This window comes from Sinocyclocheilus anshuiensis, unplaced genomic scaffold, assembly GCF_001515605.1.
Source record: "Sinocyclocheilus anshuiensis isolate Anshui unplaced genomic scaffold, SAMN03320099.WGS_v1.1 scaffold51, whole genome shotgun sequence".
NCBI lineage: Eukaryota > Metazoa > Chordata > Actinopteri > Cypriniformes > Cyprinidae > Sinocyclocheilus > Sinocyclocheilus anshuiensis.
In genome coordinates, this window is record NW_015548296.1 from 531,826 (window position 1) to 550,364 (window position 18,539).

General features: G+C 37.4%; 1 protein-coding gene across 7 annotated transcripts in view; it reads left to right on the top strand.

The window, feature by feature from the left end:
• The window catches only part of atp2b4 (ATPase plasma membrane Ca2+ transporting 4), a 108,837-nt gene extending 91,777 nt beyond the window's left edge, over positions 1-17,060 (top strand). For 4 of the 7 annotated variants that reach the window (XM_016443641.1, XM_016443638.1, XM_016443637.1 and 1 more), the window contains 2 exons: positions 1,864-2,046; positions 11,134-14,735. In XM_016443641.1, coding sequence (XP_016299127.1) covers positions 1,864-2,046; positions 11,134-11,376 — 426 coding nt within the window. In that variant the 3' untranslated portion in view covers positions 11,377-14,735. Of the gene's footprint in view, positions 1-1,863; positions 2,047-5,322; positions 5,525-11,133; positions 15,280-16,146 lie in introns of those variants that run through there. The other 3 variants (XR_001630506.1, XM_016443640.1, XM_016443642.1) reach the window with 3 other exon arrangements.
• Positions 17,061-18,539: the final 1,479 nt, after the last annotated feature.

The following is an 18,539-nucleotide window of genomic DNA, read 5'->3' on the forward strand; positions in this document are numbered from 1 at the left end:
AATCGCGATTAGGCAGAATCTGCGATTGTCATGCGTATCGTTCAGGGAAGCACGATTCTGTGATCAGCAGTAAATCTCCATCCGAAGGCCAGAGGGCGCTCTCGTGCGGAAAACTCCAAATACACCCCGCAGAAGAAACCCAGGAAATCCCTATAGCAGTTGCTGAATAAACAGAAGATTTCACTGCTTTTGATTCAACGTGACTAATAAACACACAACCACACACAACCACGACAATATCTGGTTTATTTGAGTTCGTCTTATAATGTTTATTATAATAAAGTATATAATAATGCAATGACAATCGACATATAGCCTTTGTCACTGCTTAGAATACTATGAAATATGTTGCATGCCTTATTCTGTGTAAGAAGCCACATCATCTCACAGAAGGATTTACTTCGAACACTCGACTGACGTTATGAAGTGAGTTTGGAGTAAAAGCATGTTATTAAATGTGATATTTTCAAATGCTTTCAGATGGAGCAGCATTTACTACACCGAGTCGGAGTTCACTGACAAGCTACGCAAACAGCTTTCATAATCGCAGAACGATTTATTCGATTTCATAATCGTGCGATTAAATCGTCTGTGATTATAAACGCGATTTTGCATAGCTTGTCAGAGAACTACAGCTCTGTGTAGTAAATGATGCTCCATCTGAAAGCAGGTGATGGAGATATATTGCTGATTATAGAACCGGCTTTACTGACAAGATACGCATGACAATCGCATTCGATTAATCGTGCAGCCCTAAATTATATATCCTAAATTAAAAAAAAAAAACTTTGTCTTTCTCTTTATTTATTTCTTCCCTTTCTATCTTGTACTTATTTGAACAAATGCCTGAAACTTGTTATTACGAGCACTTCCTGTGTCTGTTTGCCTCTTTAAGAAGAATCGCTATGTATTCCCTTTGTAAGTCGCTTTGGATAAAAGCGTCTGCAAAATGACTAAATGTAAATGTAAATGATCAATTTAAATATGACTAGTAAAACACTCGTTTATAAATGAATTAAAAACAGTTAACTAACAGCAGCATTTAACTGAACATTTCAGTAATTTAAGGAATTTAAATCTGTGAATTTTTACAACCGATTTTTACAACCATTTTACAACCAAATAAATTATCTTAAAGATATAATCAAAAATACAATAAAAACAGTAAAATTGTGAAATATTATTGCAATTTAAAATAACCATTTTCTGTTTTAATGTATTTTAAGTTATAATTTATTTCTGTCATTGCAAAGCTGAATTTTCAGCAGCCATTGCTCCAGTCTTCAATGTCACATGATCCTTCAGAAATCATTCTACTGTGCTGATTTGGTGCATAAGAAAGATTAATTATCAATGTTGAAAACAGTTTTGCTGCTTAATGTTTTTGTGGAGATTTTATTTCCAGGATACTTTGATGAATAGAAAGTTCAAAATAACAGTATTGAAATACAAATCTTTGTAACAATGTAAGTTTTTACTGTCACTTCATCAGTTTCATGAATCCTTGCTTGAATAAGTTTAATATCCACAAATGACACCAAACTTTTGAACAGTAGTATATTAATGTCTTGGTGAATAGTTTAATCTCAACATTTTGGCGGTTAATCAAGCAAGCTTCATGTTATGTGAAGTTTGTACTCAAAATTTTCATTCACTAAAGGGACTATTTGCTTTTTAACATACAAAGAACTTGCGGTCAAATGCCATAAGGATTCATAAAATCTTTGCATTTATTCACCACATTCTCAGCATCCTGTTCTCGGAAAGCCATTCATAATCACAACCGCTGTGCTAATGACTATTTGATGAGCTACAGTTGCCATCACTTGACCCCATTTCCCCCCCTCTCTTCTCATTCTCCAGTTCATCTCTGCCGTCCCCACACACCGCCTCAAGTTCCTGAAAGAGGCTGGCCACGGCATCCCCAAAGAGGACATCGCCGAGGAGGTGCTAACCGATGGTGCGGATGAAATTGACCATGCTGAGATGGAGCTGCGCAAGGGACAGATCCTATGGTTCAGAGGTCTCAACCGCATCCAAACTCAGGCAAGCTGCTCTTTGCTTCTTCTTCCTTCTTCCTTTCTGTCTCTTCCAGCAGGTGTGCCAGGAGAGAGTAGAAATGGCTTAAAAGGGTCATATGACGTTGCTAAAAAAGAACATTATTTTGTGTATTTGGTGTAATTAAATGTGTTTATGCGGTTTAAGGTTAAAAAAACACATTATTTTCCACATACTGTACATTATTGTTTCTCCTCTATGCCCCGCCTTTCTGAAACACGTAAGTTTTATAATAATTCTTTGTAATTTTTACAAAGCTCATCGTTCTGAAAAGCAAGGTGTACGCTGATTGGCAAGATATCCAGTGCGTTGTGATTGGCTGAATACCTCAAGCGTGTGACTGAAAACACACAGCGTCTCCACGACATGGCAGCGGCAGCAACAATACTAGCGACAATCAAAGTTACGCCTTCTTTCTTTGCGTAAAAATTTGGGCAGCGTTATACAAATCTTCCCACACAGTGACGTAGACATGTGGGGGCGTGTTAGAACGAGCCGTTTTAGGTAGGCGACTTTAAATACAACAGCAGTGACCCATACACAACTCTGCCACTGTAGATGTTGTTTGGAGAAAATGTCTTTGCTCTTTGGCAGCTTACTGTTTAAATGTGTGGTTTACTGATATGTTTTATCTATTTTGATCCATTGTCAATATGTTTAACAGTTGCTTTGCCACTTTGTTTCTTCACTTTAAATGGTACCAGAATTTGTTAAAGAAAGAAAGAAAAAAAAATGTCAAGCAATTTTGTATTGATCCTCAATTTATAATTTATAATTTATCTAATTTCGGAATTAGATTTTTATATTTTTATTCCTTTTGTAATATTTTATAAATTATATATACAACAAGAGATTTGAAAAACTTGCAGTAAATTACAGGTGCATCTCAATAAATTAGAATGTCGTGGAAAAGTTTATTTATTTCAGTAATTCAACTCAAATTGTGATTAGCTAAATATCATCGCTATTATCATCAGAATTTTCTGACCTGCATAAAAAATGGGATGCAATCCTTTTTAGTATTTCATTGGTTTGCTTTTAATTTGTTTGGAACAACAAATAAAAAAGTTTTCAGCTCAAAACAGCATGCACGTTGCTGAAAGCAGCATTATTAGTGAACATTCTAGATAGCCGGTGGCTTTTTTTGTGTAGACATCACCCTAGTGGCCTTCAAGCATCTCCATGGGTTCATTTGTGGAAAAGCACCTCCCTTAAGACTAAGCAAAGACTTGTGAGCTGCTTAGGTCTCCCAGGTTGAAAAGCAGTATGTGCCCTGGAGATGACACTCTTGAAATGCCAGTGGGGCAACCCATGTCTCTCTGACTATATGCACAACCTGCCTAGAGATAACTGGGGACTGTACAGCAACATTTGCTCGCTTTCAACAGAAGATGTGCAAGGAAACGACTGGGAACATACTTTTTTTTTTTAAGCTCTGTTGATGGAGGCCGTGTGGGAGGACCTCCTTTCACTTACCATTGCCTTCATACATGACAGTGTTGCAGCTCACAAACAATGAGTGGATTCAGTGAGAGGGTTCACAGATGTATTTATCTGGATCCTCCAGGAGTGTCTGTGTGTTGGTGGGCGATCTTTCTGAGAGGGTGTTCTGTGCATATTAAGAATGTTCTATAGCAAACACTATGGTAAACCACCCACCAAAGATTGTCAGTATATTCCACAGGCACTGATTTATCCCTGTAGATTTGCTTCCTGTCCTTTCTGAAAACAACATATTCGTTTTAGTTTTGTTTTCATTTTGTATCGTTAAGAAATGTGTAATTTGCCTTTCAGCAATGCGCCAGGTCATGGGGAATTCATGTTGCCATATGGGATCATCTTAAACCCTTTTCTCTTTTGTTCTTGTTCTTTCTCCATTCTTTGTTACAGCTCTCATCAAATCATTTCGGTGTTAGGAATCAATATTTTGGAATAAAAGATCAATATGTTGATGTGTTAGTGAAAAAAAAAAGATTTGAAGTGAATGTGAAGTGAAATTAACAGCCTACAAAGTGATGTTGAAAACATTTGGTTATCCCTTTATCTAATCGCCTCTAATTAACTTGTTGTTGCAAAAGTTGTTTTGAAGATAACAGACAAAACATCTGTTTTAATTTATCTTTTTAGTAGTGCATTATGTAATAGTCTGGGATCACTCAAAGCATATAAGTAATTAAACAAAAACAAGTTAACAATTTTTTTTACAATGCAAAAATAATCGTATAGAATTTTATGATTTTTAAATATTTTTTCAAACCTCCTTAAAACAAGATTATTTTTATTTATTTATTAGTTTTGTACGTTTTATGCTTAACACAAGAAAAAAGCTATTTGCCAATGGCATGAACCTTTTAAATAAATTATTTAAAAATGTATATGATGTATTTTTACATAGATTTTATATGTTTTTACTAGGCAAGACAAGTACTTGAGTATTTTTTTTTATCTAACTTTATTGCATTTTATTTTAAATTATTCTAATTTAACATTCTCCTATGATATTCCCATATTAGCCTGAATTAAATAGTGTACTTTCGTTTTCATTGTATAATCTTCTTTTGTCTTCTAAGTAAGTTAATTGGGCAGTAATGTGTGAAGGGGAGGGAGAGTTTTAATGTGTATGTGCTCTGGATACGTCCGGACCCCATGTGGTTTCAGATCACAGTTCCTGCTAATTCTACCAGACTTCCCTCCAAGCCCAAATGAAAAAGAGGCCGAACAGTCTTCTCATCCTCCTCCGTCCCCTTCACTCTTATTCCTGATCACGAGCTGTTGAACTGACCGCAAAAACACTACTCAACTAATTAGCTTCTTATCTCTCCCCCTCGCCCAAAGTCCCACCACCCCACTTTTAAAATCCTCATGGATTTCTATTTTATATCTGTCATGCATGGTTAGTGGTACACAAAGAAAGAAATAATTGGCACACGTACGATTCAGACTCATCAGTACTTCATAGAACTAGTTTCCTTTGTGCTCCCTTTCTTTTCACGGACATCTTCACAGCATTTCCTTTCTCCTGGAAAAAGTAGTTCTCCTCATAAAACTTTCCTATTTATCTTCCTGTGCCAGCCCTTCTCCTGCCAGACTCACTCAGTACTAACCGAACTTTTTATTTGTGGGATGAGGGGATGTTCTCTTTCTCTTTCAAATAACAAATGTATCTGCTCTAACCACTCCTTTTGGCCCCTTGGTCTCTGTCTTTCTCTGTTTCCTTTTCTTCCTCTGTTTTTCCCCCCCTCGTCCTCTCGCTGTTCTTTGCAGATGGACGTGGTTTATACATTCCAGACGGGCCAAACGGCGGTGCCTGGAGCCCTGCGTCGCCAGCCCTCCGTGGTCAGCCAGCACAACGACGCTAAAACTGTTTCTAGCCCCACCCATGTAGGGATTTCCTCTTCCTCCCTGTCCGCCAACTCTGCTGCGGCTGCTGGGCCGCCTGCCCCTGCTTCCTCTTCTACTACAGGCAGTGAGTGCCACATAACACACCGGCAAAGTAGCAGTGCTGTTGCATGATGGCAATGCTGAATGCTTTCATGACCTGCCTGTTATCCTGCAGTAAATCAGTAACCACCCTTTTTTAGACTGCTTTTTCTATCTCTTCTTCATTTTCATTCGTTTTTTTTAGTCTGTCCTCACAATCTCCCAACTAAAGCTCCTTTTGCTCATTATTTCTGTCTCTTTCTCATTCACTTTGCATTTCTTCCAATGCCTGAACTAGTGCATCGTGTGTGATTTGAATGCAGACAGCCTTGTTGATGTCTGCATGCGAGTTACCAGCGCCAGGACAATTTTTTATTTTCAGGATGGCCAAACATATTTAATTATTTAGTTTCTTTCATTAGGAGAAATCATTTTTATTTTGTTATTTTCCTTTATTCTGTTTTATTTTATTTATACCCAGTTTACAGTAGCACTGTGTCCTAACTACCCCTGACACAATGAAGGGTAAAACGATATACCAATAAAAAATATCTTCCATGTAAATGTTGCGACCATCAACAATGGCATGCATCAAGACATTTTGATGGACACTACTTACAATTTTTGATGCGTTTTGCTGTCAAATGCCACAGACAGTGATATCTAATTGGCCAAAACCTAGTAAATATGACAAGTAAATATCAACACATTTGGCCACATTCATTAAATACAATCAGAATTAAAGTCTGTCTTTTTATGCTATGTTTTACAAGCATTTTGCACAGAAATTATTCTTCTTGTGTTTCATGAATTCTGCTGTATGGTGTTATTTATCATTGTACAATCAGGCAATAAGGTCAGTGTGCGGATATTTATAGATGTTTCCTGCAATTTGGGTTGGATGTGCACACTTTTCTATAATTTATTTTGAAAAAAGAACACAGTACAGCTCTAAATAACTGTACTTTATACATCAAATATGCTCTGGTTACGATTTTGTCACTTTGCACAGCATTTAGCTGTCAGTGATGAAACAAAAATTACTTGAGACCTGAAACTCGACATGTCACACCTAGTTGGAATGAAGCGTTAGATCTGAACATATGATCAGTCGAAGCCTGAAAACTGGTTTTAGTGCAGGCATCAAATTACTCAATGAGCCTATTCCTATGCTAGAACAGAGTGGGGTTAAAAGCCAAAGGACACTATGTGCTACTCTGGACTGTCATTTCTTTTTGATGACCTTGGTGTTTGCACAATTTTGATGCATCTCTGCACAGCCTTTTATGTTTTCGACCTGCACGGCACGTTCACTGTCTGATGAACCGGCCGACAGAGAGACAGATGCAGACCATTCACGGTCCTTCTTGTTTTTCCCACTCTTATGCTTTGTACTTCAGTCACGTTACAACTCTTCCCTTCTCTCTCCGACTCTCTGCCTGTCTGGACGAATTCCAAATGGTGTTTTTTACACCCTTGGAGGGGACGCCGCATATAGGATCGTTACAAATAAAAGTGAGCAACTGAATCGCTTCACTGAGGAGGACCCTTTAAAAAGGCTGTTAGCAATTGGTGCATGTGATAGAAGTAAATTTGAGGTTTTTAGACCTATTCGAGATCTTACCTGGAATTAAGCGTTCAGTTACTCTGCGTTATTTTAGTTTTCTTTATATGCTATTATAGTTTTTATTAAAAGTAATGTATTGTATATAATTTTGTTTTTTCAAATTCATTTTTTTGTTTATTATTTAGGTTGTTTTATGTGCTAGTTAGGTTGATTGAGTTTTAATTTAATTTTAATTGTTTAATAAACAGTAATTGTATTGTATTGGTTCACCTTAAACATTCTATTTAGTTGACAAGGCAACATTTTTAATGTATCTATTTCTATTTTTATTCATTTATAAAATATTCATATTTTATTATATTTCAGATTTATTTCAATTAAAACAGTTTTAATAGTTTTTTTTTTTAATTGCAACAAAGCTAATAATAACCCCGTTTTCAAATATATTGAACATTTACAGTAACTCCCAGTTATTGTGGCTAGTATTATAACCATACTGTATGTGCAAGCAATACTACTACTACTACTATTTAATTACATATTTTGTAATTCTCATATAATCTGATTTGAGCCTACCACCTACCAACGTCCTAGCTACTGCATATCAATACTAAAAACCACTCTGAACACTTCACAGTTCTGTAGAAAACCCAGTTAACATTTTAATGCACTGCTTGGCAGGATATAGCTGGAATGCATCTGTCCAATTTCACGTAGTTATTTTAAAAATGATTGAACCTAATTGAACCTTTAATTTCCTACCAGCTGTCTGTATATTTGGATTGCTCCCATCTATGGTGAAATGAACCCTCTGACCCTATATCTGCCTTGAGCGTGAACATGCAAAAAGCACTACTGATGCAACCTAAAAAAGCAGGAAAAAACAGCCCATAACTCATAGTTCCTTCCAGAATATCAATGAAGAGCGATGGAGACAGAGTATAACGTGTCAGAGCAGAAGACACAAGGTGTGATGAGGGGGCTGAAAGCATGAGTGTGAGAGTGGGGCTGCAAACGAAGGAGAGAGAAAGACAAAGAGAAGAGTGTGAGCGAGTGTGTGAAAGCAGTCGTGAAAAGAGGGAGAGGCCTGGTGTTAAAACGAGAGAGAGAGCGAGCTGGAGAAGAGAAAAAGAGGGCGAATTCCATAGGAAAGAGAATCATTATGACCCCTACTCACTATGGGGAGCACTTGGAAGGGTGTAGGGCTCATATGTGCATTCACTACACCATAAATAAATCTGTTACTTTTCTGAGGAATCCTCAAGATTCACGTTTATAGCTGTAATGATGTTGTAAATAAAACCAATTATTATTGCCACCATACAAGTGAGCACTTACAGTTTTGTACCATAGGAATATAATTTTAGGTCTACAGTCATCTTTTTAGTCATCCAAATTAGTGATTCAAGACGAGGTCTGTGAGAATTTATGAGGAGAGAGTAGATGCTTCACAAATGACTTCAGCCTGCTGTTCCTGCATTTTTCACAGGCTGATGGCATTTAGTAACTTAGCAGACATTCATTTTATACATTCGGTTCTTCTGATCACTTCCTCTCCCTTCTGTGTTGGTGCGTTGGTATTTCATCTCTGCTATTTTAAACTAAGGCAGAAATAGTTAAACCAATTGAAATAAAGGCTGTTGTCTTCCAGGACGCAGTGAGATCAGTTTCAGGTATCACAACATCTGACATGCAGCTTGGTTTTATGTGCAAGGTTTTCTCTGGCTTGGAGGAGAAAATCGGGGGGAAAAGCATGACCGACATAGCTGCATGGTACAAGAATGTAAACCTGAGAAATAAACAGGGATTGAACAGACCAAGCCATTGCTGATTGGGTGAGCTGGCAGGGCAGAGGGTTCTTCAGACTTGTTTGTTACCAAGGGGAAAATCCTCCAGACCCTCGCTGAACAAGTTACTCCAATTCACATCTGTCTTTATGGTTGTTCTCAAGGTTGAAGCCATAAAAATTGCAATAGAGCAAGATTAGTTTCTGACGTTTTACCACACAGCGCAGAGAGTCTCTGAGAGACCCAGAATGCACATGCTATGCATTTTAATGCTCTGTCTACTTGTATTCCTAATAGTTTATATTTTGGGGGAAAAGCCTTCCTTTTTACTGTTTTTAGTAAACATTAAAAAAAAAAAATGTCCATGTTGATTCCCACAAAATTCAAATTCATATCAAAATAAATGGCATCCTCAAGCAAAGGTAATGGTAACTTTACTGTACAGCGCTGAGCAAGGATCCCTCTTATGCACGCACAATGGCCTGTCAAAACTCGTTACCACAAAATGTTTCTGTTGGCATTCCTGCATGTAAAGCAGCATACCTCTCAAAAGTTCTGACATCCTCTCTATTGGTCTGCATATTAAGTCTGTAGACTTTTATAACCATCATACTCATTAGTAAGTGCTTTTATGAAGCATTAAAACCAGGAATCGGAATTGCGCTTTTATTATACATGTGTGCATGCGTGTTTGTTTCACTTATTTGACAGCATCTTCTCTGTTCTCTCTCCACCTCCTGACAGTTCTTCTCTTCTCCGTGCCCTCTTGATTTCACCCCTTCACTGGTCTTACCTCTATCTTTTACAAAAGCAGAACTCCTACTGGTAGGGGTGGGCGTTAAAGCAAAAAATGAAATTAAAAAGCACCATGAAAGTAGTCCATGAGACTTCTTCTAAAGCCATGCAGTAGGTTTGTGTGAGGAACAGTGAAATTTATGATGTTATTTAATTCAAAGAAAAAGTATTTGAAAATCCTATGAAGCATTGTGAATGACATAATCAAAACAATGGATAAATATAAAACAACTGACTTAAAGATATTGATTGTATTTAAAACAATATATATTTGATATACATTTATAGCAAAATACGCATTTGAAAGAATACAGCACCTGACTTTGTCTATTACTTTTTGCAGAATCATGAGTAGTGTAGTTTTGACCAGCAACTCCCATGTTAAACATGATTATTTAAAAAAATAAGTTGAAATAATGTGGGCTGATGGCTTCAACAGTAGCTCTGTCTTTAATAGTTCAGAAGTGATTGTTCAAAATCAATTTCCCTGTTAAGAAAATAAATGGGATCTTTTTCCTGGCAGTTGCCCTCTATTAAAAATGCACACTTTTAGATGAGTTGAGCCACTTTTGATGCCCATTGCGATGCAACAAGTAATTAATCAATTAAAAATCTATTAAAGTCTCCTCAGCATTGCTTTTATTCATTCAAACAAAAATCAACTAAAAGCAGTTCTGAAGTAAACTTTTTATAAACCCAGTTTGACATTTTGGATGAAGTGTAGCGTCCTTTTTAGTGGCACTTACTGGCTATAAATAGTCAGTTCATCTAGATGTCATTTAATATTCACTGTAGTAATTCACACAATCTGATTGTTTCTTGCCATGGTTGAAGACAAACTTTTAGCAAATCTTGAGTTAGCAACAGTAACTTCCCTTCTTTCCTTCCTAATGTAATGTGATTTGGCACATTTCTTTTTTACCATGCGGCAGCGTTTAACACAATACTCTATTTCTGCAGTTGACCATTTCTACCAGTGTAGCGTTCCGACAGCTGTTATTGCCCACCCCTACTGACAGGCTTTCATAAACCCAAAAGCGATGCTGAACATCTGCCATTTTTGGCTCCTAAATAGCTTATTGAACAAACATTGGTTGCATGTCTGTCTCGTCTTGCAGTGGTTCTGTGATTGTGGTAATTTTGTTTGTACTGTTTCGAAGCTTGTGATTGATATGGATGTGTCCCACTTACGGTTTTATGCTATGCCTGATTTCCTCATTCACTTGCCCCAAATAGGAAATTGCATCACAGTCGTGGTTTGTATTCATTTTATCCCTGTTTCTCTATTCAACGGTCTGTGCTGTTGTTTTTGTGTTGGTTTTTATTTGTTTGTTTGATATTTCATAAGGAGCTTGAGTGCTGTTGTGGAAATGAAATCATCTCCCACCGCTGACCATATTTTTGTTCCCCTCCAGATCCAGCGCATCCCGCTCTGAAGTGGACCCCGTGCCAATACAATCCCACTAATTCCTTCTTCTCTTTCTGTCTCCCAACTCCTCGCTGCAGATTAAGGTGGTGAACGCATTCCGTAGCTCCCTATACGAGGGCCTAGAGAAGCCAGAATCAAGAAGCTCCATCCATAACTTCATGTCCCACCCTGAGTTTGTACCCCTCTCCGAGGAGGAATCCCGCATCCCCACGATAGACGAGGGTTGTGTAGAGATTGAGCACCTCCCCTCCTCTTCCAGAAACGGAGGTGGCGGCGAACCCCCGGGCCGCTCTCTTCACAGCCATGAATTCTCCGTGTGAACTTCCCATCGTTCTCCTGCCCCGAAATCATCGTTTTTTTTTTGTTGTTTTGTTTTGTTTGTTCTGTTTTTAAAACCTGTGCACCACTCCTCCGGTGGAGCTCTGCTGATACACATCTGAGAGACAGCAGCACCTACAGCGGCCGATGGGGCGACTACGATCCCTTTCTCCTCTCCTCCTTCCTCCCCACCCCTCTGCCCCTCTCGACTTGCACTGTGTCGGCAGCAGCAGCAGCGCTCTGTAAGTACATGCGGCTGTGCTGCAGCCCATGTGACGCATGGCCTAATTTACACACTAGAGGGCGATGCTGCAGCAAACGCCCTCTCTCAGCCTGTCACTGGCATTTTTATCTCTTCTACAGTTGTGATTTTTTTCATTTTTATATTGTCACGTCTCTGGTCTTGTGTAATGCTGTAATCATTTTTGTTATTTGTCCCAGGACTCTGTCACATAGTTATTTTGTTGTTGTTTTTTTTGTTGTTTTTTTTTGCTGGTACAGCCGATTATATTGATGCACTCAGTTGCTATTTGAATAGATTTCTCTCCCTTTCTACTCTACCTTAATTTGCTCTGTTTTAAGGTGGTATGAAAAACATGGCAGTGAAGCTACCCATGTTGTTTTAGTTTTTTAAATGATTTTATACTCTAATGGACGTTTTAAGTGGTTCAGACACTACATTCATGTCATGTGTTCAGACATTGTCACTTATGATGCTGTTAGGCTCATTTTGGGTGTTCTGTCACTTTATATGTACAGATGTAAGGCTGCTATAGTGAACGTTAGCAGAATAAAAGACTATAATAAACTAAACTTATTGGATAGCTGAGTTAAGAATACCTGATTGGCTCTTAAGGGGGCAGGGAGGGTCATCCTACACATCATCTCATCAAAATCACACCCATTGGGCATCTCTAGTCTCTTGTTAATGCTCAATTGCCTCAAAACGAATGCCCAGCTAATTGACCAAGTACTTTATCGAAGGTACAGCACCTCATCATAGTGTGCATGTATCTGTCTTTAGGTTCATCTGTGTCTGATTGTATGGGAATGGGAATTGTATTACTAACCTTTATGGGATATAACAACTAATGAATAGGATTTTCTTTTTTTTTTTTGTTTCCTCTTTAGAAAAGAATGTGATAGAGGTGGTTCTATATGTGTGTACTTTCAAATCCAGTCTTTTTCTCACCTCAGCTCTGCAGTTAGGTGTTCTCCTTGTTATCTAACATCAGGCTGTGCTCCACATAAGCTCCAAGTTACTCAGACGGCACTGGTAGAGCTCCAAAATCCCATCCCTGAACTTAGCCTGTGAGGGTAAGGATACTGCAAATAGTAAGCATGCTTTTGCTATTTAACAAAAGAAAAAGAAAGAAAGAAAACACTTTAACACCCAATAACATGCAGCAAGGGTCTCTGTTGGATCCTGTGAGCTCTGTTGGATCCTGTGAGCTCTGTTGAAACCTGGATGACAAACTAGATTGGACTGTTTTCATAAGAGTGCGGCCTCAACGACATGTGCTTTTTATTAGCCGAAACATACTACTGCCATAGACCGACCTTCCGCTCATACCAATCTAGGTTCGATGGATTCCTCAAATTACACCTTTTTCTACTTGCTCAGAGCCATATTTTATAGATTGTTTTTTATATCCCATTGTTTTTGCAGTTTATTTTGTATTTCCAACCAAATTAGAAAAACACACAGAGAGTCACTGCCTAAAGACAAAAGGAAAAAAAAAAACTAGATGGACCACTTTAATGTTTACGGAAAAGTTCCACAGCAGTCATCTGATGCTGCACTTCCCCCTACTGGCAGTTTTTGTTATTTCGCTTAAGTGGAACATGGTATGTTATTGTGGGGAAGCATCCATGAATTTCATATAAAACTCAATGTTTTGTTCCTTTTTTACAATTGTTCTGTATTTTTATATTAAGTACTTTTTAATATTTTGGGAAAATATATAAATATAGGTGTATAGGCCAGAGATTTTGGTGACATGACAAATTACCAAAATAAGCAGTTGAGTACATATTTCAGTTATATATATAAAAATATTTATGCCACGTTTGTAACCACATGCGGTTTCAGATTTAATGTCCGAGCTGAGAAAGTTAAGTGTTTACTGTAAAGTCAAGGGGTCTGGTCGAGTTGTCAACAGAAGAGTGAGCATTTAATGGCCTTATCCCGAATAGTGTACTCCAAACCTGCAGCCCCAGATAGATATGTGTAAAATATTATGATTTGCCACCTAATTAGAATCTGTTGGATTACAGTGGGAAATGTTAATTAGAGGTTTTGAGGTTTTCGTGCTCAACTTCTATGTTCTTTTAGACTGATAAAGCATAATTTATTTTCTGTGAGACTTCTGTATCACCCATTAATAAAGTGGCAAAGTGTCGGCTATGGAAAATAGAGATTATTACAGTACGTATTCTCTGTGTTGTCATCATTTAACTTTGATTTGTCTTTGTGAAAACATTTTTGTCATACGCAGCTCTGGATATAAATGAAGCATACATACGGTATGTTACATGAAAGTACAAATGTATTTGACTTGATGTGGAAGCAGTCGAACAGTTTCCAGATAGAGCTTTATATAAATTCTGCCAAAGTGTTGCTTTGTACAGACTTATGTCTTTGTTCTTGTTCATTTGGAATAACTTATAACTGGATTTCATCCATATTTGGATATTTCTTTCCCATGAGGATCTAAAATATGCTCCACTCGCTTCTATTTTTTTCATTACTTGATCAGAATGGATGCAGAAAAAGGGGGAGACGATCAAAGCCATTGTCTTTCATTTTCTTTCCTAGTTCCCTTTAATAGCTCTTTAGAACAATTTCTGTTACTGCACATGTTTTTCTCTCTCGCATTGTGTAAACTGAGAATCGCTTCAAGGTGTTGTGCAATAACTTTGAATTTTAACGCATTACTACTCTACTGAAATTGTCTGACAATTCTTGTTTGCTTGGTTGGGGACGGGAGGAAATGATACACCACAGCTGTAAATAAAAGATTGTTTTAAAACTGGAATATAACATTAAGTTATAACCACTTAGTTTGCATATGTTTAGTCCATTTACATCTGATGTTGAGTGAAAAGAAAATTGTATTTGGCTGCGGGGAAAGCAGTCAATAGAACATCTGATTTCTGTAATTAATATGAAACACAGTAATATATACTGGTGTTATTTTTGTATAAACATAATATCATCGATGTGGCATGCATTACTTATAAACAAATTGGTGGTTCAAAGCAATATGTACAACCTGGTGCGATTGGTATTTTTAGTGTCCTGTGTAGCTTAAACCACGCTGTATACTTGGGTGGGGGTGGGGTGGGGGGACTGCATTGGGGAAAAAAATCGTAATTGTTCAATATATGTGTTTAATGTTCTGCATGATTACATATGGAATGAGGCGTCCCCAAATGTTTACTTGTTTCCAGAATGAATGTGACACAAACACGCACTCACACATCATAGACTCTGCGAAGGAAACACACACTGACTCGATGCTGTTTTAGGGAAGAACGTTCCGTACCGAGGAGATGAAAGCATCTCGTTTCTTGTCTAGGCATCAGGAGAGCGCACTACTCCATTAAATTTCCTAATTACTGGGGCGTAGGAATTGGGGAATGACTGCCAGAGTATGTGATTGAACAATCTCTGGTCTTTTTACCAGTTACGCTTCGCTCTCGCTTTGTTTTGTTACTTTTATAGCCATAAGCAGTGGCTGTCGATTGAGCTACTTAATTTTAGAGTGGTACGAGCTTTGATGTTCCATCACCTTATTGTGTGGGTTACCGACTCCATCCAGACAGCTCCCTCTCATCCATGCATGACCCATCAAAGATGAAAGACGCTAGCACAGTAAAGCTGAAGAACTTGCGTTCTCAAGGTAGGCAACAGTCGTACTTGAGTTCCCATCTCACTTTCCTGAAATGCACTGATTCCCTTTACTCTGTTTATTCCTACACTTTTCCTCTATTTGAGGGCTTTGAGAGAGAGAGAGCATTGTTTAATAAACTCGTACAAGTTAGGTTTAGTTATTTCCATTAGCCAATGAATGTGTAGTCTTCAATCCAAAAACGCAGCTGTCTTTTTTTTTTTGTTACTGCATGTGAAATACACTCTTAAAATTAGGTTATTGGCATCTATGGTTCCATAACGTCCATGGAACCTTTCCATTCCATTATGATTATTAAAATGTTCTTCATACTAAGGCCGTTCACATAGAATGCGTCCGTTCCACCACACTAAATCCCATTGTTTTTGTGTGTAAACTTGCTAGATGGTGTTCTAAAAATGCAGTGCTCAAGTTAAAGTAAGGGCCGGGTTCAACTTTTTTTTAAAACTACGCCTTTCATTTTCACCATTCCACTGCATGTGTCTCACATTTTTCAGAGCTAAAACGCATTCTGTGTGAATGGCCTCTACAGAAGAAAATACTTATTTTGAGAACAGCTCACTGAACGGTTCTTCAGGAAACCCAAATTGGTGGTTCTATGGTAATCACTATGAAAACCCCCCTTTGGAACCATTATTTTTAAGAGTTTAGTTTAAAGCACATCATTACCATTTATTCTCATCATAAGCAGAATCATGTCATTCAAACTAGGTTTCTGTGTTACTTTTACAACAAGATCTCTTTGAAGGACAAGGGCTTTGCTTAGCGAGGGATAACGTGTTGGAAAAAATCTGTTTACAGTCACTTTACAGATACAGAAATGTAGTGTTTTGTGATTATTTTTTTTTACGTCTCTAGGATCACAGAAGTGCCAATGGACCACATGGACAACCTGCACCACTGTGTCTGATAGATTTAGTCCTGAGTAATTGATTGAAAATGAGAAAACTGTGTCTTTGATCATGGGTTTTGGGAAAGTGTGGAGGCCTTAATCGATTCCAAATGAAAGTGAATATGTTTTGCATTTATTTTGCATAATTGAATTGAAAATGTCGACTGGTGGATCTAAAAACCCCAATGTGTCCCAGTGTCATGTTTGTGTTTACAGTCTCTATAAGATGCCAGAGAATATGTGCTCACCTAATGTAATGTAGTTTTAAGGGCTATAAGGTGACAGTAGGGGGATATACACTGTTACCGAATCTGTGTCTAATGATAAGAAGTTGACTCAAAATGTTCTTGTCGGAAAGTAGTGTACACTTACTTGGTTTAAAGTGTGAGTTGAGCTCATTTTGAATCATGCTAAATTCATGTAAAGTTGACCCAGCTGTGTCAATCTTAATGCTGCATGAATGGGAAAAATCACCATAAGCAGCTGAATTACCATTTCATTAATTGTCAATGCGCATTTGGAGTAAATAGTTGAGTATGTGTTTTGGATTCAGACAACAAAGTGTGTGTGTGTGCTAGAGGAGATCTTGATTCTTGATCTGACAGTCACGAACGGTGTCTTCAGTCAGTGTGTGTTTTAATTGGTGAAAAAAAATCCAGATTTTCTTGAGCCCCTCTTTCATTTAGCTTTTGTGAGAATCGTTATCATGCTGAAATGTCAGTCCTGCTTGCTTCGAACTATGCAACAGATTCATTGGATTAAAATATGATGAATTATTTATTCTCTTAGCTGTCATAACAACGCTCTCTCTCGCTCTCTCTTTTCCTTACTCTGTTTCTCTCTCTGTACGCTTGCTTTCTTTTGTCGAAGTGAATTCAGTCATGCCCATATTTCATTATTTATACTAACGCAAGTGTATTATCTATGTAATGTATGTGTGTGATGTGCACACATTCAAGTTGTCTTTACTTTTTTGTAATATATGATGATGTGGAATGCCTTGTTCTTTATGTCCTGTCGTTTAAATCTAACAGAACAAAAATGAAAAAGAAAAAAAAGGATAATCAAGCAATTGAAGTCAAAGTTATTATATAAACTATATATACAAATCTATATATAAATAAAGCCATTAGAATTTGAAATACAATGAGGCTCATGTCCTGGTTTCTTGTGATTTCTTGTTTCGTTTTTCTTTGGAAAACATTCAGTTTGTTAAAGGAAGAAAGCTAGGCAAAGGTGCCGTGATAATATATTTAGAAAACTTCAGAAGAGTGTTTTGTCTGACTTCCTAACAATGCACATAGGACATCTATCGTAGGCCTATGTAGCCTATATGTATGATGTAGTAGTAGTATTTAAAAAAAAAAATGAGGGAATGCCCCCCTTAATAACAATGTGTGTTTACTTTTAAAATGTTGATTAATTTTTTTTCCCAAATTGCATTGACTGCTTTAAAATATTTCAGGAGTTTATTAGGACACATGCTTATTCAATAACTGTTTTATTTCCTATTTGGGTTTATGTATATGCTTTATTTTTTTAGATTCCCCCCAAGTCATTTAGATGCCAGTGTTTCCTGTCATAGCTATGCAAGGATTTGATTTCAAAAACAGTATCAAAACTATTAAACTATATCTTATGATTTTAAATCTGTATTTAACCTCCGAGATCTCAAAGTAGAAAGAGGTGCTAAATGCCTTTTTTATTTTATTTGTATTTATTTTTTTGTGGTGGTGGTTGTGATTTTAAAATTAAAATATTATAATCTTAATTTTGAAAGGATTTGAAAGTCTGACAATAATAATTGTTGAGTACTGGTAACCCTGCCTGGTTTAAATGAAAATGATTAAAGGGTTAGTTCACCCAAAAATGAAAATTAGGCTGTTTTACTCACCCCCGAGGCATCCTAGGTGTATATGACTTTCTTCTTTCAGACGAATCCAGTCGGAGTTATATTAAAAATTGTCCTAGCTAGGGATATTCATTTTAACCGGTTAACCGACGGTAAGAATTTTGACCGATTAATACAATCCATTAAACAATTTAAAAGTCATTTAATTGTTTATTTTTTCAGTAATTTATCAAAATATTTAAAATGGTTTGCTGCGTGGTTAAAGCTGCAGTCCATAAGTTTTGCCTCTTTGTCGCCATCTCTGTTTGAAAACCTGGAATTGCAGCTGTGTGCGGAATTATCTTCCTTGCGTGGGTTGTGAGTGGGCCAGGCTCCTGCACTGATGAATCTAATGTTCTGAAGAGTATGTGCGGCAGTCGGTCACCCCACCGGTGTGGATATTTACTGTACTTCGCAATCACAGATTCTAGCCTAGGTCTTGGAATATGACCCAAATACGAATTTTCA